General features: G+C 37.4%; 2 protein-coding genes across 4 annotated transcripts; both read left to right on the forward strand.

Annotated features, from left to right (window-relative positions):
• The first annotated feature begins 278 nt into the window (after positions 1–278).
• On the forward strand, positions 279–6,421 carry LOC127795450 (protein RTF1 homolog). 3 transcript variants are annotated; one of them, XM_052327123.1, is made up of 3 exons: positions 295–438; positions 1,048–1,109; positions 3,820–6,421. In XM_052327123.1, exon 3 carries the CDS (start codon positions 4,124–4,126, stop codon positions 6,095–6,097), a length of 1,974 nt encoding a protein of 657 aa, XP_052183083.1. In that variant the 5' UTR covers positions 295–438; positions 1,048–1,109; positions 3,820–4,123; the 3' UTR covers positions 6,098–6,421. The 3 variants fall into 3 exon arrangements, with proteins under 3 accessions (XP_052183081.1, XP_052183082.1, XP_052183083.1); XM_052327121.1 differs by lacking the exon at positions 1,048–1,109 and having other exon boundaries at positions 279–438; XM_052327122.1 differs by lacking the exon at positions 1,048–1,109 and having other exon boundaries at positions 279–438; positions 4,054–6,421.
• Positions 6,422–9,398: 2,977 nt separating this feature from the next.
• Positions 9,399–11,099, forward strand: LOC127795316 (uncharacterized protein At4g19900). The gene has a single exon (XM_052326919.1). It carries the CDS (start codon positions 9,468–9,470, stop codon positions 10,827–10,829), a length of 1,362 nt encoding a protein of 453 aa, XP_052182879.1. The 5' UTR covers positions 9,399–9,467; the 3' UTR covers positions 10,830–11,099.
• Positions 11,100–17,164: the final 6,065 nt, after the last annotated feature.

Here is a 17,164-nt window from a genome sequence, read left to right on the forward strand (position 1 = left end):
TATAATAATAAATAAATATTTTTATGATATATTATATTACATATTTTATTTATATATAATAGAGTTTTGATTCCTATGTTACTTAATTTATATTAAGTAACATTGATATATTGTAATATATTAATTAAGGAATCAAAACTCTTAAGATATAATATCTCATTATATTATAACATATACTATATGCAGAAGTTTGTAATATAGGAATTAAATCACAAACATATGATATATTATTGGGATATTGGTACTATATGATATTGATGACAAATGTAATATTTTATCTATATAATATCAACCCTTGAGTACTGTACGGCTTTCGTTCCGACGGAAGTTCACTTTCAAGAACCCTAACCCTCAGCTCTTACAACTTGATTTTCTGCTGTTGTAGTAATCATCAAAAGGCGCGCTCGTCTCACCGGCTTCTCCTCATAGTTTGCTGAGGTTAGTCATGTCTCCGCTCATAACTGTTGATTTTTATGTTACTTGCTGAATATTCGCTTTTCACTCGGGCTGGTCCCTATTCCTCGCGTGAATTGGTTCTTTCCTGAAGTTCTTTGTGAAATTTATTTTCTATATTTCCTTGCCGTGTTTGAATGAGTTTGTGATTAGTATGTAGGGTTTATATTTCAACTTTCGTTCTTTTCTTTTATTGATGCTCTGTTTTTCTTCCTTGAATTCTGCAATTTTACATCCCAATGTTCATATTCTGTCCCAACTCCTTCATTTCTTCTTGTTTGTGTTGTTTTAGCTTCGTACTTGAATAGATTTAAGATTAGTCTTTACGGTTTATGTTTCAAGTTTCGTTTCTGTTTTTTTGCGCTTTCTCAACTCAGCTAAACTCAAGCTTTGCCTCTTGCCTGCTGTTTGGTTCTGAGGGCATTTAATTCTCCGTCAATGTGATGATACTGTATGCCGTTTATTCTTGACTCGTGTGTTGGCAATGGGTTCCACTAAGGTGTTACCTTTATTTATTTATTGATAGATTGCACAAACGTGTCTTATACCTCTTATCCATCAAGAATTTCTTGATTTGAAGTCCATCGTTGTCAGGTGCTCCTAGAAACGAGGCGCAGCTCTATGCATCTCTTCAAGATTGAGGCGCCATCCAAAAGGTGCTGCCTACAAATCATGCACCTTATGCAAATAGTCTATTAAAAACCCTTAAAACTAAACTCAAAATCACATAACCAAGAAACCGAACTGAAGCAAGGAGTCTTGTTCATTCTGGTTCAAGTTTTTTCAGAAATGGTTTAGTTTTGGTCTGCAACTTCAAAAAACCAAGAGTTTGATTCAGTTTTAGTTAAGAGGCTTGGGAAATCGAGCCAAACTGAAATATTGCCTTGTTGAAACCGAACTGAACTGGAAAAATAAACAACCTCCAAGTTTGAGAGAGAGAAGGGTGGTTTTCTTTTGCTGACCTTTGGTACCTGGATCTTGTGATTCTTGAGGAGGGGATGATCCAAAGCTGGCTGTGTTCTTATGTAAACACAGTCTATGATGTTATCTTCATTTCATCTGGGCTTTGCAGATAAGATCAACCAAGACTGGAAGCACCAAATTAATATAAGAACTGATAGTCAAATTAATGATACTTGAATGAGAATATATAACATATAAATGCATAAATGTGTTAAATGTATGCCTCTATGGTTAAGGCAGCAGGCTTCTTGATCTTCTCCAGGTGTCTCTGGATCCTATGAAGTTTCAAGCTCCCAACTTGCCTATATATGTCTGTTTTTTGTGTTTAAATGTTGAGATGGGGATGTTAGTATGGTGATGGTTTGGTATAATTGAGAAATCAAACCAGAAAAAAAAAAAGAAAAAGAACTGAGGTGCTCGGTGTTGGTTCTATTACTATGCATTGCTCCGTTCTGTTTTGGCTTAAGTCATTTCAAATACCAAGCACTTTGGTTTGTTTTTTTTTTTCCCTGCAAAACTCATAGTTTGTACACCTATAGTGAGAACTCAACAAATGTTGTTGCCTTCTCCTTCTCATTCGATGAATCAAATGTCCTTCAGTGAATCAAGTTCCTTCTGCATCCAAAAAAAAATATGTAATCAAGTTCCTTCAACGATTTGACTCCACAAAAAACTTAAGCTATTTCTTTTATTTCTTTCTTATTTTATTGTCCAAAATTCTTTTGCTCAATTTGTTGACGTGGTTGTGGAATTAGTTTATTCAATTTGAGTGCATATTTGCTGTTTTAGACTTCTAGTTTTTTTGTTGAAATAGTATTAGTTGTTATTGTCGTGGTTGAAATAATATTAGTAATTAGTTGTTACTATAGTGTTGGTTATTTGTTATTTATGTTTTATAAGTTTGCAATTTACCTCTTTATACGTATATATTGAAAGTAATGATGTATAAATATTTTATACACACTTTGAAAAAATGTGTTATGCATCCATGAGGTGCTTGCGCCTTGTGTCTCTGCTCCAATCACTCTTTGCACCTTGTATTTCTATGGGTTATATTGAATGACGATTTCAATAGAATCTAACTTTATTTGTGACTGGTTTTGTTACCAATGGGTTACACAAAGGAGTTCTATTTATATGTTTATTGATAGATTACACACAGGCATCCTGTACCTCTTATCCATCAATAACTTCTTGATTTGAACATGGTGTGACATTAGATTGACCGGTTTAGGGTAGAACACTGAACATGCTTTACGGGTAGGTGGTTTGGTCATCATGTCTTCTCTTCCTTTCTACACCTCCAACTGTATTGGGCCTGATTGCGATGAATGCAACTATACAGAGGCTGTAACCTGGCTGGACTTGTAGGCCTATGACCGGCCTCAACAAGGAGTAGTATTTAGATGAGGCTTGTTTATAATCTTGAGTAGGCTGTTGATTCTGTAGAAAGCATGTAGTCTAACTCACTGCACTTGGACATAGAGATTGGGTTGCAAATGAGCCGAGCCACTCGCGAATAGCTCAGTGCTTGGCTCACTAAAAACTCGTTCGTTAAGGTAAGCAAGCCACGTTTGAGAAACTTTAGAGTTCGATTTGTAAACAAGCTGAGTTCAAGCTTAGTAAAGCTCAGCTCGGCAGCTCGGCGGCTAGCTCGAGTAAAGGCTCGCGAGCAGGCTCTGCAAACAAATGACTTAAGTAATTTGGCAACATAATTTGGTCAAGCCTGCATATGTTAAAGGTGTTGTGTGTGTGTGTATGGCTTTTTCCTTGATGAAAGGTGTAGTGTGTGTGTGTATGGCTTTTTCCTTGATGTGACAAAGAGGTGCTTCGCAATCTATTCAGGACCATTTTTTTTCCATCCTTTTAAAATCAGAATTACAATTTCTGCTTTATGTTTGTACATATAGAATGTTGCTCAATGCTAGTCACATTATGGAAACCTATGAGATGGAGTTGAAGTTGAGTTGACCAAGAGCGTCTGTCTCTGTGTGCACATGCACATGTGTCACTTTAGAATGAAAGTTTGGCAAAACGAGTGGATATCCTTGGACATGTTTGAATATGTTCTTGCTTTCTATTGTACTAAAACATTTAACTTTATATGATTAAACAGGAGAACTTTTAGTCCTTTCAGAAAGAAAGAAATAAATAAAATAGAGAACATCCTTGTGTCTCTAATTTGGATCATCATTTGTGGATACAAATAATATTCTGCTACCAAATCCATCCTGGTGCTGCAGTTTTGATGTGTGGATCAATGTGGGCTTTTATATGATGAGTGGATGCATAGCTCCAATTTGTATCTATTTCCTTTTCGTATGTGGAAGGATCTCCTTGATGCTTTCTGATGATACTTTTTTATTTGTTGTATATGGTGTGCATCTGGCACTAAATATGCAGAAAACAATACCTGAGCACTGGGGATCCCTTCCCCGAACCTCCCCTGACCCTTGAGCTTTGGGAAAGCCTTCTGCAGAAGAAGCAAGGGAATTGCTGCTTACAAATACAACCCTTCCCCATTCCTCACAATGCATAGTGCCTCGTGCACTGGGGATACCCTTTTAGTCAGAAAATAATATCTGAGTTGTATGTTCACCGTGATTTCTAGCATTAATTTGTTGTTGAAACATGCAGTAACATTTGCTACGTGCTCTTTCGGAGAGTATACGAATTCAAACTGTAAAACACTATAACTCACCAATTCATGGCGGACTTGGAAAAGTTGCTTCTGGAAGCAGCTGGAAGACCCAGTACAGCAGGGAGGAATCGGCATTCACCTCCAGCATCTAGAAGGCATCATGATGGTTCATATTCTGATGGTGGAAGTGACTCAAAGAATGATGACTCAGACGATGATCGTGGTTATGCAAGCAGGAAGCCTTCTGTATCTCAAGTTCCTCTGAAGAAGAGGCTAGATCCTGCAGAAAGAGATGATGATCAGAGCAGCCAGGAAGAAGGGGATGATGTTGTTTATGCTCATGATGCTGATAGTGGTGATGACTCCATTGGGAGTGATCTTTACAAGGATGAAGCAGACAGGCAAAAGCTTGCAGAGATGACAGAACTTGAGAGAGAGTTCATATTGTCAGAGCGTGCATTTAAAAAAGATGATAAAGAATTGCGTGAGAAAATGAGATCAAAACGGAATGACAAGATGCCCCAGCCAAGAAAAGAGAGAGTAAGTCCACGTCGGACATCCTCTCGTGGCATGCGCTCTTCTGCCAGATCGGCTGACAGAGCAGCTGCCAAGGATGATGCATTGAACGAGTTGCGAGCAAAACGACTGAAGTATCAGGATCCTGAAGCTCATCAGAAACTAAGGGATGCGGCAACTAGGGGAGGTTCAGGGAGCAGAGGATTTTCACCAGTTAAGGGGAGGTTCAGATCAGCAAGTACAAGTAGCTCCAGTCGGAGTGAAAGTGGGTCCAGTAGTGAAGATGAAGAGTCAATGGGGAATGAAGGGATGGCTGACAGTGATGAAGACAAGACTTTGACAAAAGTGCCAACATTTGAAGATGTAAAGGAGATTACTATTCGAAGGTCAAAATTGGCTAAATGGTTTATGGAACCTTTCTTTGACGAATTGATTGTTGGGTGTTTTGTGAGAGTTGGAATTGGGAAATCTAGATCTGGGCCAATTTACAGGCTTTGCATTGTCCGGAATGTTGATGCCTCGGAACCTGATCGGCCGTACAAGCTGGAGAACAAAACCACATACAAGTATCTAAATGTTGTCTGGGGCAATGAGAGTTCTTCTGCCAGGTGGCAGATGGCTATGGTTTCAGACTCCCCTCCTCTCAAGGAGGAGTTTGACCAGTGGGTTAGGGAGGTGGAGCGTAGTGGTGGCCGGATGCCAAGCAAACGGGATGTACTGGATAAGAAGGAGGCCATACAAAACACCAACATGTTTGTATACTCTGCTGCCACTGTAAAGCAAATGTTGCAGGAGAAAAAATCTGCCACCCGGAGGCCACTAAATGTTGCAGCTGAGAAGGATCGGCTGAGGAGGGAGATGGAAGTGGCCAAAAGTAAGAATGACGAGGCAGAGGTGCTGAGAATTGAGGTGAGACTGAAGGAACTGGACGCAACCAGGCAAGCTCAGGAGAAAGATAACAAGGCTATAAGGTTGGCAGAAATGAACAGAAAAAATAGGGTTGAGAATTTCAAAAATGCATCTGAACTAAAGCCTGTGAATACAAGTTTGAAAGCTGGCGAGGCTGGGTATGATCCCTTTTCAAGGCGATGGACTAGGTCAAGGAATTACTACGTCTCAAAGCCCAGTGAAGGAAATGAGGCTGCAGAATCTGCAGCTAATGGTGATACTAGTTCAATGGCAGGTAGAGAGAGTAATGGAGCGAATGGTGTGTTAACAGTAGAGGCTGGCATTGCAGCTACAGCAGCAGCCCTGGAAGCTGCAGCTGATGCAGGGAAGTTAGTGGACACAAGTGCACCTGTGGATCAAGGAACAGAGTCAAATACAATGCATGATTTTGAGCTGCCAATCTCTTTGGCTACTCTTCAGAAGTTAGGTGGGCCCCATGGAGTCCAGGCAGGATTCATGGCTAGAAAGCAGAGGATAGAAGCAACAGTTGGTTATCGTGTCCCAGATAATGATGGAAGGAGGCATGCACTGACTCTTACAGTTGGTGACTACAAGAGGCGCAGAGGTTTGCTCTAAATCTGTGTGCTGGCTCAGTGTTGCATGTTATAAGGTAAAAAGTTATACTTTCTGTTGCCATGTCATGTTCATAGGAAATGGCAGTAACTAAGAGTAGGGTTCTTCTTGGGATCTTGTATCATCTATGTTAGATTATCCTTTGACCATTGTCAAGCTCCTGTTAAGTTGGTTGGAAGGTACATGCATGTTAGAATTTGTATGGATGCCAGTCTCGTTATCTTGCTAGTCCTCTTTAATGTTGTTTACTTGTTTTTGAGAAAATTGCATGCTAATTTCAGGGAATGTTGGTCTTAGCACCAATTTATCAGATATGATTTCCCTTGAGTATGTTCTTGCTTATCTGGGCCAGTATTTAGTTAGTTTGCATTGTGCAGATATCTTAAAGAAAGTGTTTGCCTTAGCACGAAGACGATACTGACCATTTGGTATCTTAATCACTGGCACCATGTGAAAGTCGCCAACTCACTTTTTGCATCTTTCCTGTCTATATGTTAGTGACCATTTAGCATCTTAATCACGCATTATAATTTCAAAAACTCAAGAGAGAATAACTTTTGTAACTGTGGAAGGTTCAAGTGTTTCATCACAATAATTTTTTCACTATTAGTCAAAATAACTCAGAAAGAATAAAAGCAAATACCTTTTCAGTCCCCAAAACTTTTTTTTTTTTTTCTGTTTTAAAGCTCCTAGGGAAGCACTACTTTAGCTTGTCTAGTGTTGTAATGATCAAATTTTCTGTAAGGCATCCTAATTATTAGGGGTGGACAAAGGTTTGGATAAATCGAACTAACTGCACTGATAAGTTTGATTGATTCGATTCGATTTTTCACTGATAATGGTTTGGTTTGGTTATTTCTTTCAAGATTTTTGGTTATTTAGTTCGGTTTGGTTATTAGTTTCAGTTTAGTTCGATTATTTCTTTAAAAAAATTTAGTTATTCAATTCGATTTTTTTGGTATTATTAACCAAAAAATCAAACTAAATTGACAACCTAACCATTTTTTATTAGGTTAATTTTTGGGTTTTTGGTAAGAATTTCAGTTTGGTTTTTAGTTCAGTTACAACGGCTTAAAATTCGATTAGTTTGGTTTTAATTAGTTTAGATGATTCAATCGGGTTGGTTTAATTATATGTTTCAATTTACTTTAGATAATAATTTTTGATCGATTCGATTCGATTATAATTAATTGTACATCAGTACAAATTATATGTAGGTATGGGACAGAATCTCAGACTTCCCATTGGCAAGTAACTCGTATTAAATAGTAATGATGGAAGATAAGTTTTTTCTAATCAAATACTAAATTATGTGACGAGTAAAGATATTCATCTCCATCTCCAGTGATATAAACAGTAGTAATGTGGCACTCAAAATTATTTATCTAGAAAAGATGAAAAGTGTCCAATAAATTTTATTTTTTTATATTATTTAAACAGATATGTAATATTAATTAAATATTACTCATATTTTAAATCTCAATGTCAATTGATGGATGATAGCAATTACTTCTACAGGGAGTGACGTCAAATTCCACTAGTATATCTGTGTTTTTAATTTTTGTGACTTTTATTATTTTAAAACTAAAATACTAAATTATTTTTTATTTTATGTGACTTTAGAGTAATGTTATTATTTTCGGAGATAGTAATGATATAGGAATTCATGTAAAAATGTTTATATGGGAAAGAAGAAAGACGCTTAATAGATTTTTTTTATATTATTTAAATAAATATATAATATTAATTAAATATTTTTATATAAATTATTATGTCATCCCTGTTTATTTTTATTGGAGATTGATGGATAGTTACAATTAGGGTTGATAATAAGTCGAGTTGAGCTGAGTTAGGCCTCAAGCTCAGCTCGATTGATTTTAACTCGATTCAACTCGATGATGATTACGAGTTGACTTGGCTCGGCTCGAAATTGATTATCACCTTACTTTTATGTATATATATATATTTAAATAATATATTTATAAAATTATTAAGTATATATTTATATTATTGAGTATTAAGTAATAAATATTTTTTTATTTAATAAATTTATAAAATTAATATATATAAGTATATCGAGTTGGCTCGTGAGCCAAATGAGTCGAGCTAATGGTAGCTCAAACTCGACTCATTTACTAAATGAGCCAAATATTTGAGCTCAAACTTGATTCATTTGTACCATGAACTAGTTTATTGAGCCAATTATCGAGTTGAGTCTTAAGCCAATTCATGAGTAGCTCGGCTCATTGCAGCCCTAATTGCAATTACTTATACGGGGAGTGACCTCAAATTCCACTAGTATATATATCTGAGTTTTTGTGTCTAATTTTAATTAAAAAATAAAATAAAATTTAAGTTGACCCAATTGTGCACCAGTGCGTGCTTTCAACAGTGAACAGCAAGTAGTGGTGGTGCTTGCTTGGTCTTCTCACCCTGTAGACTTAGATTAACACAGTAATTAGTATATAATTTTGATAAATTTACATTTTATTTAGGATAAAAGAGGAGGTTCCAAAGATGGGGTATTGTATCGCATTGTTGGAGAAAATAGGTTTACTTTTTTTTTTTTTTTTTTCTCTTTCTGCCCCCATCGTTTCTTTCTCTTTCAAGTCAGTCAGGGACAACGAGCAAGTAAAACCTCTACAACAATTCTTTGCAAATTGAGTTTTGTTTTAGGATTTTTTTACAAAAAGGGAAATATAGATATAAGGAGAAAGAAAAAGAAAAAAAATGTTGAAATGGGGGCATAGTAGTCACGGCATGGTCGAAAAAGATGAATATGCTCTTTTCTTTTCTTTTCTTTTCTTTCCATCTCACAAACCCTACCTATCTCGTGTGGGGTTGATGAGCTTTTTGGAGAATCCCACCTTAAAGGAGGGTGCACCTGCGCTGCGTGAGTGGTTGTGCGTGCTGCCATATAGCTTAGTTTTGTTTCTTAATATTTTGGGTACTTTTAAAAATTAATCTTTAACCTTTTTAACAAATTCCAAAAATAGTGTGTAATTATTAAAAAAAAATAATTATTATTTGGGAAGCTCCTCGTCCACTTATCAATCCGAAGAAGTTTCTCACCATTTTCGCATTCCAATGAAAATCTCAAAATTGACCCTTCTCTGTGTGTCTCTCTCTCTCTCTCACTCACTCAAATGTTCCACTCCATAGAACAGTGTACAGATGGCCTGCTTTCTTTGCCGTACTTTTGGTCCCAATTCCAAAGAGGTTTAAAATACAAAAATTACCTTTTGATTTCATTTGCCGCTTCCGCCATCAAACCCCCCCCCCCCCCCCCCCCCCCCCCCCCACTCCTCTCTCTCTAGAATGAAAGTACTGACACCCAGCGCTTCAAACTTCAGCTCCACAACCGCAAGCATCCATGGAAACCCAGAAATTTCACACTTCCACCAACCCATCTCACTTTCTTCACTCTCTTCACACTAGCACTAGATCCATCTTCGCTCTTCTGTCTTCCTTCCTCCTCCTCGTCCTCGCTTATAATGGCGCCGCAGTTTTCTGCCTGCATGTCCCCTTTCTGGCCCAAATTTCGCCGGGAAAAGCTGCCGGAGAATCTAGGAAATCGCCGTCTTCTTCCACGCCGAAGACCCAGCTGCCCACCTCGCAGAAATCACAGAATTTTCTGCCGGATAGAGTCGCCGGGAAGCCTATAAAATGGTCGGCTTCTTCGACAAAGCTGTCCACCCAAATGTATGCAATCAGAGAAGACAACCCAATCGTGCGGAAACCGCTGGACATTTCCGCGTTTTTCTCGCGGAAGAGAAGAAGAAAACGCAAGCCTGCTTTCGCGATTCTTCGCTCGGATCCTCGGGCGGCCCTGTTCTCGACCCGAGTGAAGGATTTTCTCAGTGAAAATCGGTGCAAAATCCGGTTTTTCATGACTTGGATTTCTTCGGTGGGCTCATTTGGAGACAGAGAACTGTTTGCTGTGCAGAGCTTGTTCAATTCTCACCCCAATGGCTGCTTGATCATCGTCTCCAACTCGATGGATTCGAGAAGAGGAATGGCCGTTCTAAGGCCGTTCCTGGAAAAGGGCTTTCATGTCGCTGCAATTTCGCCTGATTTCAATTATCTCTTCCAACACACAGCGGCTGAAGCTTGGTTTGATCGGCTATGGCGAGGAAATGTGCGTCCAGGTGAAGTTTCCTTAGGCCAAAATCTCTCAAACTTACTCAGACTCGCTTTGTTGTACAAATTTGGAGGCGTTTATATCGACACAGATGTCATAGTCTTGAAGAGTCTGGGTCAATTGAGGAATGCCATTGGAGCTCAAACCATTGATCTTGAGACCGGGAAATGGAGCAGATTGAACAATGCTGTGATGGTGTTCGATAAAGGCCATCCTTTGGTACTCAAATTTATCGACGAATTTGCGCTCACATTCAATGGCAACAAGTGGGGCTACAATGGGCCTTACTTGGTTTCAAGGGTTGTTTCAAGGATGAGGGGAGAACTCAATCCCGGGTTCGACTTCTCTGTCCTGCATCCCATGGCGTTTTACCCGGTTGATTGGAGCCGAATCCATGGCCTGTTTCGGGGGCCTAGGAATTCAACTCATTCTAAATGGTTGCAGGGGAAGTTGCATCACATTCGCACCCAGAGCTACGCGGTTCATCTCTGGAATAGGCAAAGCAAGAAGCTTCGGATTGAAGAAGGAAGTATAATAAGTCATATAATGTCGGATTGCTGTGTATTGTGCAACTCTTCAGCATCAAATTTGTAAGCAAAGGAAATAAGAATGGAATGGTAGTTTTTGCTTTCTCTATGGACCAACTCGGTCCATGCCGCCATTTTCCTAGCAACCAAACAATAACATGTTCTTGATTACCATCGTCAAGTGTTTCATCTCATTATGTAGTAGTAGTAGTTGTATTTGTTGCAAGATCAGAAATGGCCAACAGAACAGCCATTCTTTGAAATCTTCGTACGCCTGTTTCCATGATTTAGATGTTTAAGGGCCTGTTTGGCTAAGCATTTTGTATTGCCTGCTCAGTTTTTAAGTGATCTAAAGCTTTTAAATTGAGTAATCTTTAAGTTGATAATGTATTTATATAAATGTATTTTTAAACTATCAGTTAATAATTATGTGTTTGGTTTAAAAGAATTGATAAATTATTAGAACTTGATAAAAAGATAAAAAAAAATATTAAATAGTGTAAAATTTTATTATTAAATATTGATAAATTATATATAATTATTAAAAAATATATTTATATAATATATATACATATTTTATTTTTCTCTTTCAAATATATTACCATTAGATTAATATATATATATACAATATATATATATATATATACTTATAGAAAGTTGGGGTGACGGCTGCCATCGATGACAGTGTTGGGCGGCTTGTTGCAAATTCGGTAACAATGGAGGACTCGACAAGTTGTAGATCTTGCTGTAGAAGGAGATGATGGAGGACTTGACAATCTGCTAGCAGGAGTCGGCGATGGAGGACTCGATAAGTTGTAGATTCGATCAAGGCGATTGCTTATGAAAGACATCCGACAATGACAATAATGGAGGAGGCGCAAATGCAGGAGAAGGGAAGATGGGGGAAGAGTAGAATAGTTGTAATGCCTCGTTTTCCCCGGGCACGTTATAACATGGGACAATTCTGGGATAATTTTTTTTTTCTTTCAAACTAATTTTAAACCACATCATTTCTTGAGTCCATCCCAGAATTTTCATTCATTTTTCTCAAAAGAGAATCATTATACACATTAAATGTGAAAGCAATGATCGAACTTGACATCTTAACATTGATCATAAATCAATTATTACATTATTGTACCTCAACATAACTTAATACAAAGCATGAGTTCTCAACATTAACCCTAAATAAAATTATACATCATCATTCTTTAAAACGTTCAGATTTCAAAGTAGTAGAACTTAAATGCATATGCTACATAACATACATTTCATGCACCTTGCTAAGTACCATTTCATGCCTTATTCATTCTCATGTTTGCTACAATCTCTATCTAAAATGTTTGAATATTCCAGGGGCAAAGCCCAAATTAGATGATGAATTATCTAAGTAAGGGTACATAAAACATATTTCGTGCATGAATGTAATGTCTTACTCATCGTAAGGGTCAACTGCACCCTTTATGTTATTCACCATTTTTGCGATCACCTCTTTCGAAATCGGGGTGTATGGGTGCACCTTTTGTAAAGCAGCGGTGCCAATTTGTACTCCTTACGGTCACAATGCACGTGATCAATGATATCAATGTATACATATGCATTTCATAGCATGTTATGTATGTAGTCTACGTGATGGATACATATTAGAGCATGTCAATATGATGAAAGCATCCCCGAGGATCGGGGTTCGAAATATAAATCACCTGCAACCAATCATTTTTCATAAAACTAAATTCAGTTGAGAAGTACCACTTACCTTCTCAAGCTTATCGAGCTACCTCGATATTCTTGTCATGCCTATAAATACGTGCATCGTCTCGATTTGCATGTCAACCTCAAAATTTGCACCAGTCACTTCAACTTAAGCCTCAAAGCATCCTAATCACCATATTCATTTAAATAAACATTAAAAACTATTTTTCCATAATTTTTTGTATTTTCTTTATTTTTCTTTCTATTTCTTCCTATTTTTCCTTAATAAATCCAAACTAAATATTTCCTTGAATTTTTCATTATGAAAATTCATAAAATAATATTTTTGAATTTTTGAATTTTTTTAGGGAATTTCACTTACCTTAACTCAACCTTTCTGGCTTCCTCGGTATGCATGCCACATGCTCAAAACTCGTGCCCGAACCATTTTTCTTGCCAAAACTTCTGGGATATTACCGACACATAATTTCCTACTTTTTGGATTTTTTCTAGCATTTTTTTCTATTTTTTTATTTTATTTTCTTTCATTTCTTTTTCTTTTTTCTTTTATTTTTTCTCTTCTTCCCCACCTTTTTCTTCCTCGCGCCTCTGCTTCTTCCTCTAGCAACCATACCACCATTTCTTCTTTTTCTTCTTCTCATTCCTTCATTCTCCTTCTTCTTCTTTCTTCTTCTTCCTCCCTTGCCTTTGTCTGTAATGTGGACCAGGACGCATAGTGTGCCTGCGCGCATGGCTGCCTTGCGACCCTCGCCACCTGTCGGCCATGCCGCCGCTTGCTCGCGCCTCTACTCGTGTAGCCCAGCATCGCCCCTAGCCCTGCGACCGTCACCCAGCTCCGCTGCGCGACTTGCTGCACGCGGCCATGGCTGCCGCATGCTTGGAGTTGCGGCCCGCTGCGACCGCCTTTGACCGACCTCAAGGTTGCCTCCGGCCTCCTTGCTCCGCTCGCTTACTGGATCTCGTTCGAGCTGCTGTTGGCCATGCCCTGCCCTGCTGCTGCTCATTTTTCTTCATTCACCATGGCCAAGCATCAAAGCTTTTTGCTTCGCAACCATGGCTGCCTTTGGCTGTTGGAAATGGCCACTTCTTGGCCTATCATTCTCTCTCACAAGCTAACTCTCTCGATCCCACGAGCTCTCTCCGCCTCTTTCTCGGACACTGCCATAGCAACTTGAAACTGCTACACCATGGCCGAATTCAGCCTTTTCTTCCTTGCTTCAAATGCTCTCAATTTCCTATCTATTTATAGGCAACACTCGGCCTCTCCTAACTGCTTGGCCACTCCTTGAGCCATCCCTCATTCCGTGCAAATCTCAATTTTGCAGAGCATGACTGATTGTAGAGGCGATTTTGCAGAGCATAGTTGATTGCAGAGGCGGCCAATGCTTGCACGCATAGATATATATATATATATAAATTATATATTACACTTTAATTTAAAAAAAATTACACACTAAATCTCAAATTTTATCGCTATTACATTTGTGCAATTCCTTAATTTCAACTATGCCATTTAACCTTAAATTAATTTGCATTACAATACCGAAAATCCACAATTAATAACTTAAATTTTACTCGATATAGACGATTTTGCCCTAGTGTCCTCATTGGGCTATCGTTTCATCCTGAAACCACTAAAAGGTTGTTTATTACGAAAAATCGGAGCCCCCCTAGAGTTCCCTTGATTTTTCAGGAGTCCTTTATAATGATTTGGTTTTGCAATCTAACTAGCAACTGCATTTTAGCTATATCGAAAATCATTTCCGATCCGATTTTTTTTTATACCATAAATTTTATCTCGAAACGCTCATCGAGATCATACAATTTTTCTTAGACAATCTCACTCTGAAGCATTCCCTGCAATCAATTCGATATTTAAAATTGCTATCAAGCCAATTTTTTGATATTCTAAACTCATCGAAATTACGTGACAACCTTATACAAATATGGGGTATTATACTAGTAGATGAGAAAATGGGAGATGGGAAAGACTAACCTCGTAATAGGGATAGTGGTGAAAATATTGGAAATATAGAAGGGTAAAATCATAATACACTCTGTCAACACAAAAAGCTATTGCCAGCGTTTTTGCAAAGCTAGGGAGGATGTGCTTTTCAAACGCTATTGCATTAGCATTTAAGATATATATCTTTTAAGCTGTTGGTGATGATAAACACTTAGTAAAAAAAGCTTGATAGTATATAAGCTAAAATAACAACTTATAAGCGATTAAACTAGTTAGCCAAATAGGTGCTAAATCGACAATCTTGGCTTTGAAGTTCTTGTCAAGGCCATCAAGAAAGAAGAGAATTCACTCCTACTTTAATATCCGTTTGGGAAGACAAAAATTTCCCATTTATTATTGTCAATATTGTGATTCAATTTGTACGATTTTTTGATTTTACGTATCAGGAATGTCTAAACGAGTTAACACACATATAAAATTGAAATTGTAGGAATGTCTAAACGAGTTAACACACATATAAAATTGAAATTGTAGTAAAATTATAGTGAATTGCTAGTTGGACAATGAGTTTATTGAATTAACGAAAATGTTAGAGATAAAAAAAAAATCATTTTTAATGAAAAAATTCTATCTCTAAGTAGAGATCTAACCAACATAATATTAATTCTGATTTGAGGGTTGCCTTTTGCCTTTGTGAACCCTTATCCCTTTCAAACATTTTTGTCAGAGTCTTATGCCATTCCTCATTATTGCATGGTTGTTTGGTGCCTGGTGCAGCTGTTGATTTACAACTCCAATTACTCGGTGTCATTGTCGATTCACAAACACAAATTGGGTCGAGCCATATTAGTTCAGTGCTTGATGTTGCCATTTCTGTACTTGGTGCCGCTATTAATTCACAAACACAAATTGGGCAGAGTTGTTGTCGATTTAGTGCTTGATGTTGCTGTTTCCATGCTTGATATTGTCGTCGATTCGCAACTCCAATTGCTCAGTGTCGTTGTTGATTCACAAACACAAACTAGGTTGAGCAGTGTCGATTCAATGTACATCTAGGATATCATGACTTATACAACCTAGCTATGAAATTGCATGTCGCTCTAGAAAACAATCCCAAGATCATGTTAATGTTATTAAGAAATATTAATTTATTTTTTATAAAATTATTTTATTATAAAATTATATTTACATATATTAAAGGGTATTTTTAATTGTCTTTAAAATCTTACGATTTTATCATTCGAATTTATATTTCGATTTTATAGATCTTCGTTTAATTATGTAAAATTTCAATTTTAACAACTTTAGTCCCATTTGGTTTATGCTTGTGTCGGATCAAACCCACTTGAATTTGATGGGTTTTGGGAGATTTAAGCACCCAATTTTCATGATTAAACTACCCTTAGCATGAAACCATCGGTTGAGTCAGACACCTTTTACCGGGCATGAATCTGCGATGAGTTGCTCTAATAGACAAGTTCTATGTGCTCAAGCACAGAAAATGATCCTATCCAACCACCCATGTATGAACTTTCTCTGCAGAGAAAATGTTTCTTCACATCCATCTGGTGATCAAGTTTGCTGAATTTTCTTGTATGATCTTTGAATTTCTGCAAGCTATTAAGTTCGATTCGAGTGATACTCAAGAACAGAGATTTAAGAACAGTACAATTATTTGATCCTCATATCCTTTTCTTGCCAAGTAATGAAATTGACACCTACGGCTACAGCAACTGGACAGCATATTTAAGGCACCTGTCCTATTCTGGACCACTTTGGGAATTAATTCCAATAACATCCTGTAAACAATTTTGGATATCAACACAAGCCATGCCTCAGTTACCTGGAGCAGTGTAAACTTTGTACTCCACATGGCTATTGGATAATACATCTTTGCTAACATTTAGGTGATGTTCCCCTGACTTAAACTAATGAGAATTGGTGTGCCTAACCATCTTGCTTATAAGCGAAGAATATAGGATTTGACCTTGTATATTGCGGTGAGGCTACACTCATGGGTTCGTCTTTTTACGGGGTTGTACCTAAAATTTTGGGAATCTGAGTCGAAATATAAAAATGGACTCTTAAATCGTAGAGTACGTCTAAATTTTATTTTTTCATGATAAAACATAAAAAAATAAATAAATATTTACATTATATCAAAGAATAAAATTAAAACTTTTCTAAATTATCAATTAAAAACTAATCCCCTTGCAATTTTGGAGACAAAAATATCAATCAAGTTTACATCAATCAATTTTTTGATCTTTAGACATATGTTTAGGAGACATGATTTACGACTATTGCTTAAATCTAACAAAAGCCAACAAAAAAAAAAAATTATGACAATACAAGGCATATTTAAAAAATAATAACGTTAACTGACTGTTAATTAAGAAGTTGGATTGAAAGAAAGTTGAAACAGATCTAGAGTTAAAGCCTTTAAGAAGCAAATTTGAAATAGATTTGAATATGATGAGTGATGACTGATGAGCCAATCGACAATCCAAAGAGGCAGCGAGTGACAGAGAGAGTGAGCGAGAGAGAGATAACAAGCGACGGAGCAACGAGAAACGAGAGTTAAGGCGAGTAAGGCCACGAGCGACGGAGTGACAGAGCGAGAGAAAGGCAACAAGCAAAAACCAACGAGAGCAAGAGAGGGAGAAAGGCATGGGAGAAGCCAATTTTGCAGATGGAGGGAGGCCTGAGTAGGGGTGGGTGGC

The sequence above is a fragment of the Diospyros lotus genome, chromosome 2, assembly GCF_014633365.1.
Source record: "Diospyros lotus cultivar Yz01 chromosome 2, ASM1463336v1, whole genome shotgun sequence".
In the NCBI taxonomy this organism is placed as follows: domain Eukaryota; kingdom Viridiplantae; phylum Streptophyta; class Magnoliopsida; order Ericales; family Ebenaceae; genus Diospyros; species Diospyros lotus.

Excerpts from the sequence above, each read along its gene's own strand:
- LOC127795450 (XM_052327121.1), top strand. The coding sequence starts at position 4,124 with ATGGCGGACTTGGAAAAGTTGCTTCTGGAAGCAGCTGGAAGACCCAGT.
- LOC127795316 (XM_052326919.1), top strand. The coding sequence starts at position 9,468 with ATGGAAACCCAGAAATTTCACACTTCCACCAACCCATCTCACTTTCTT.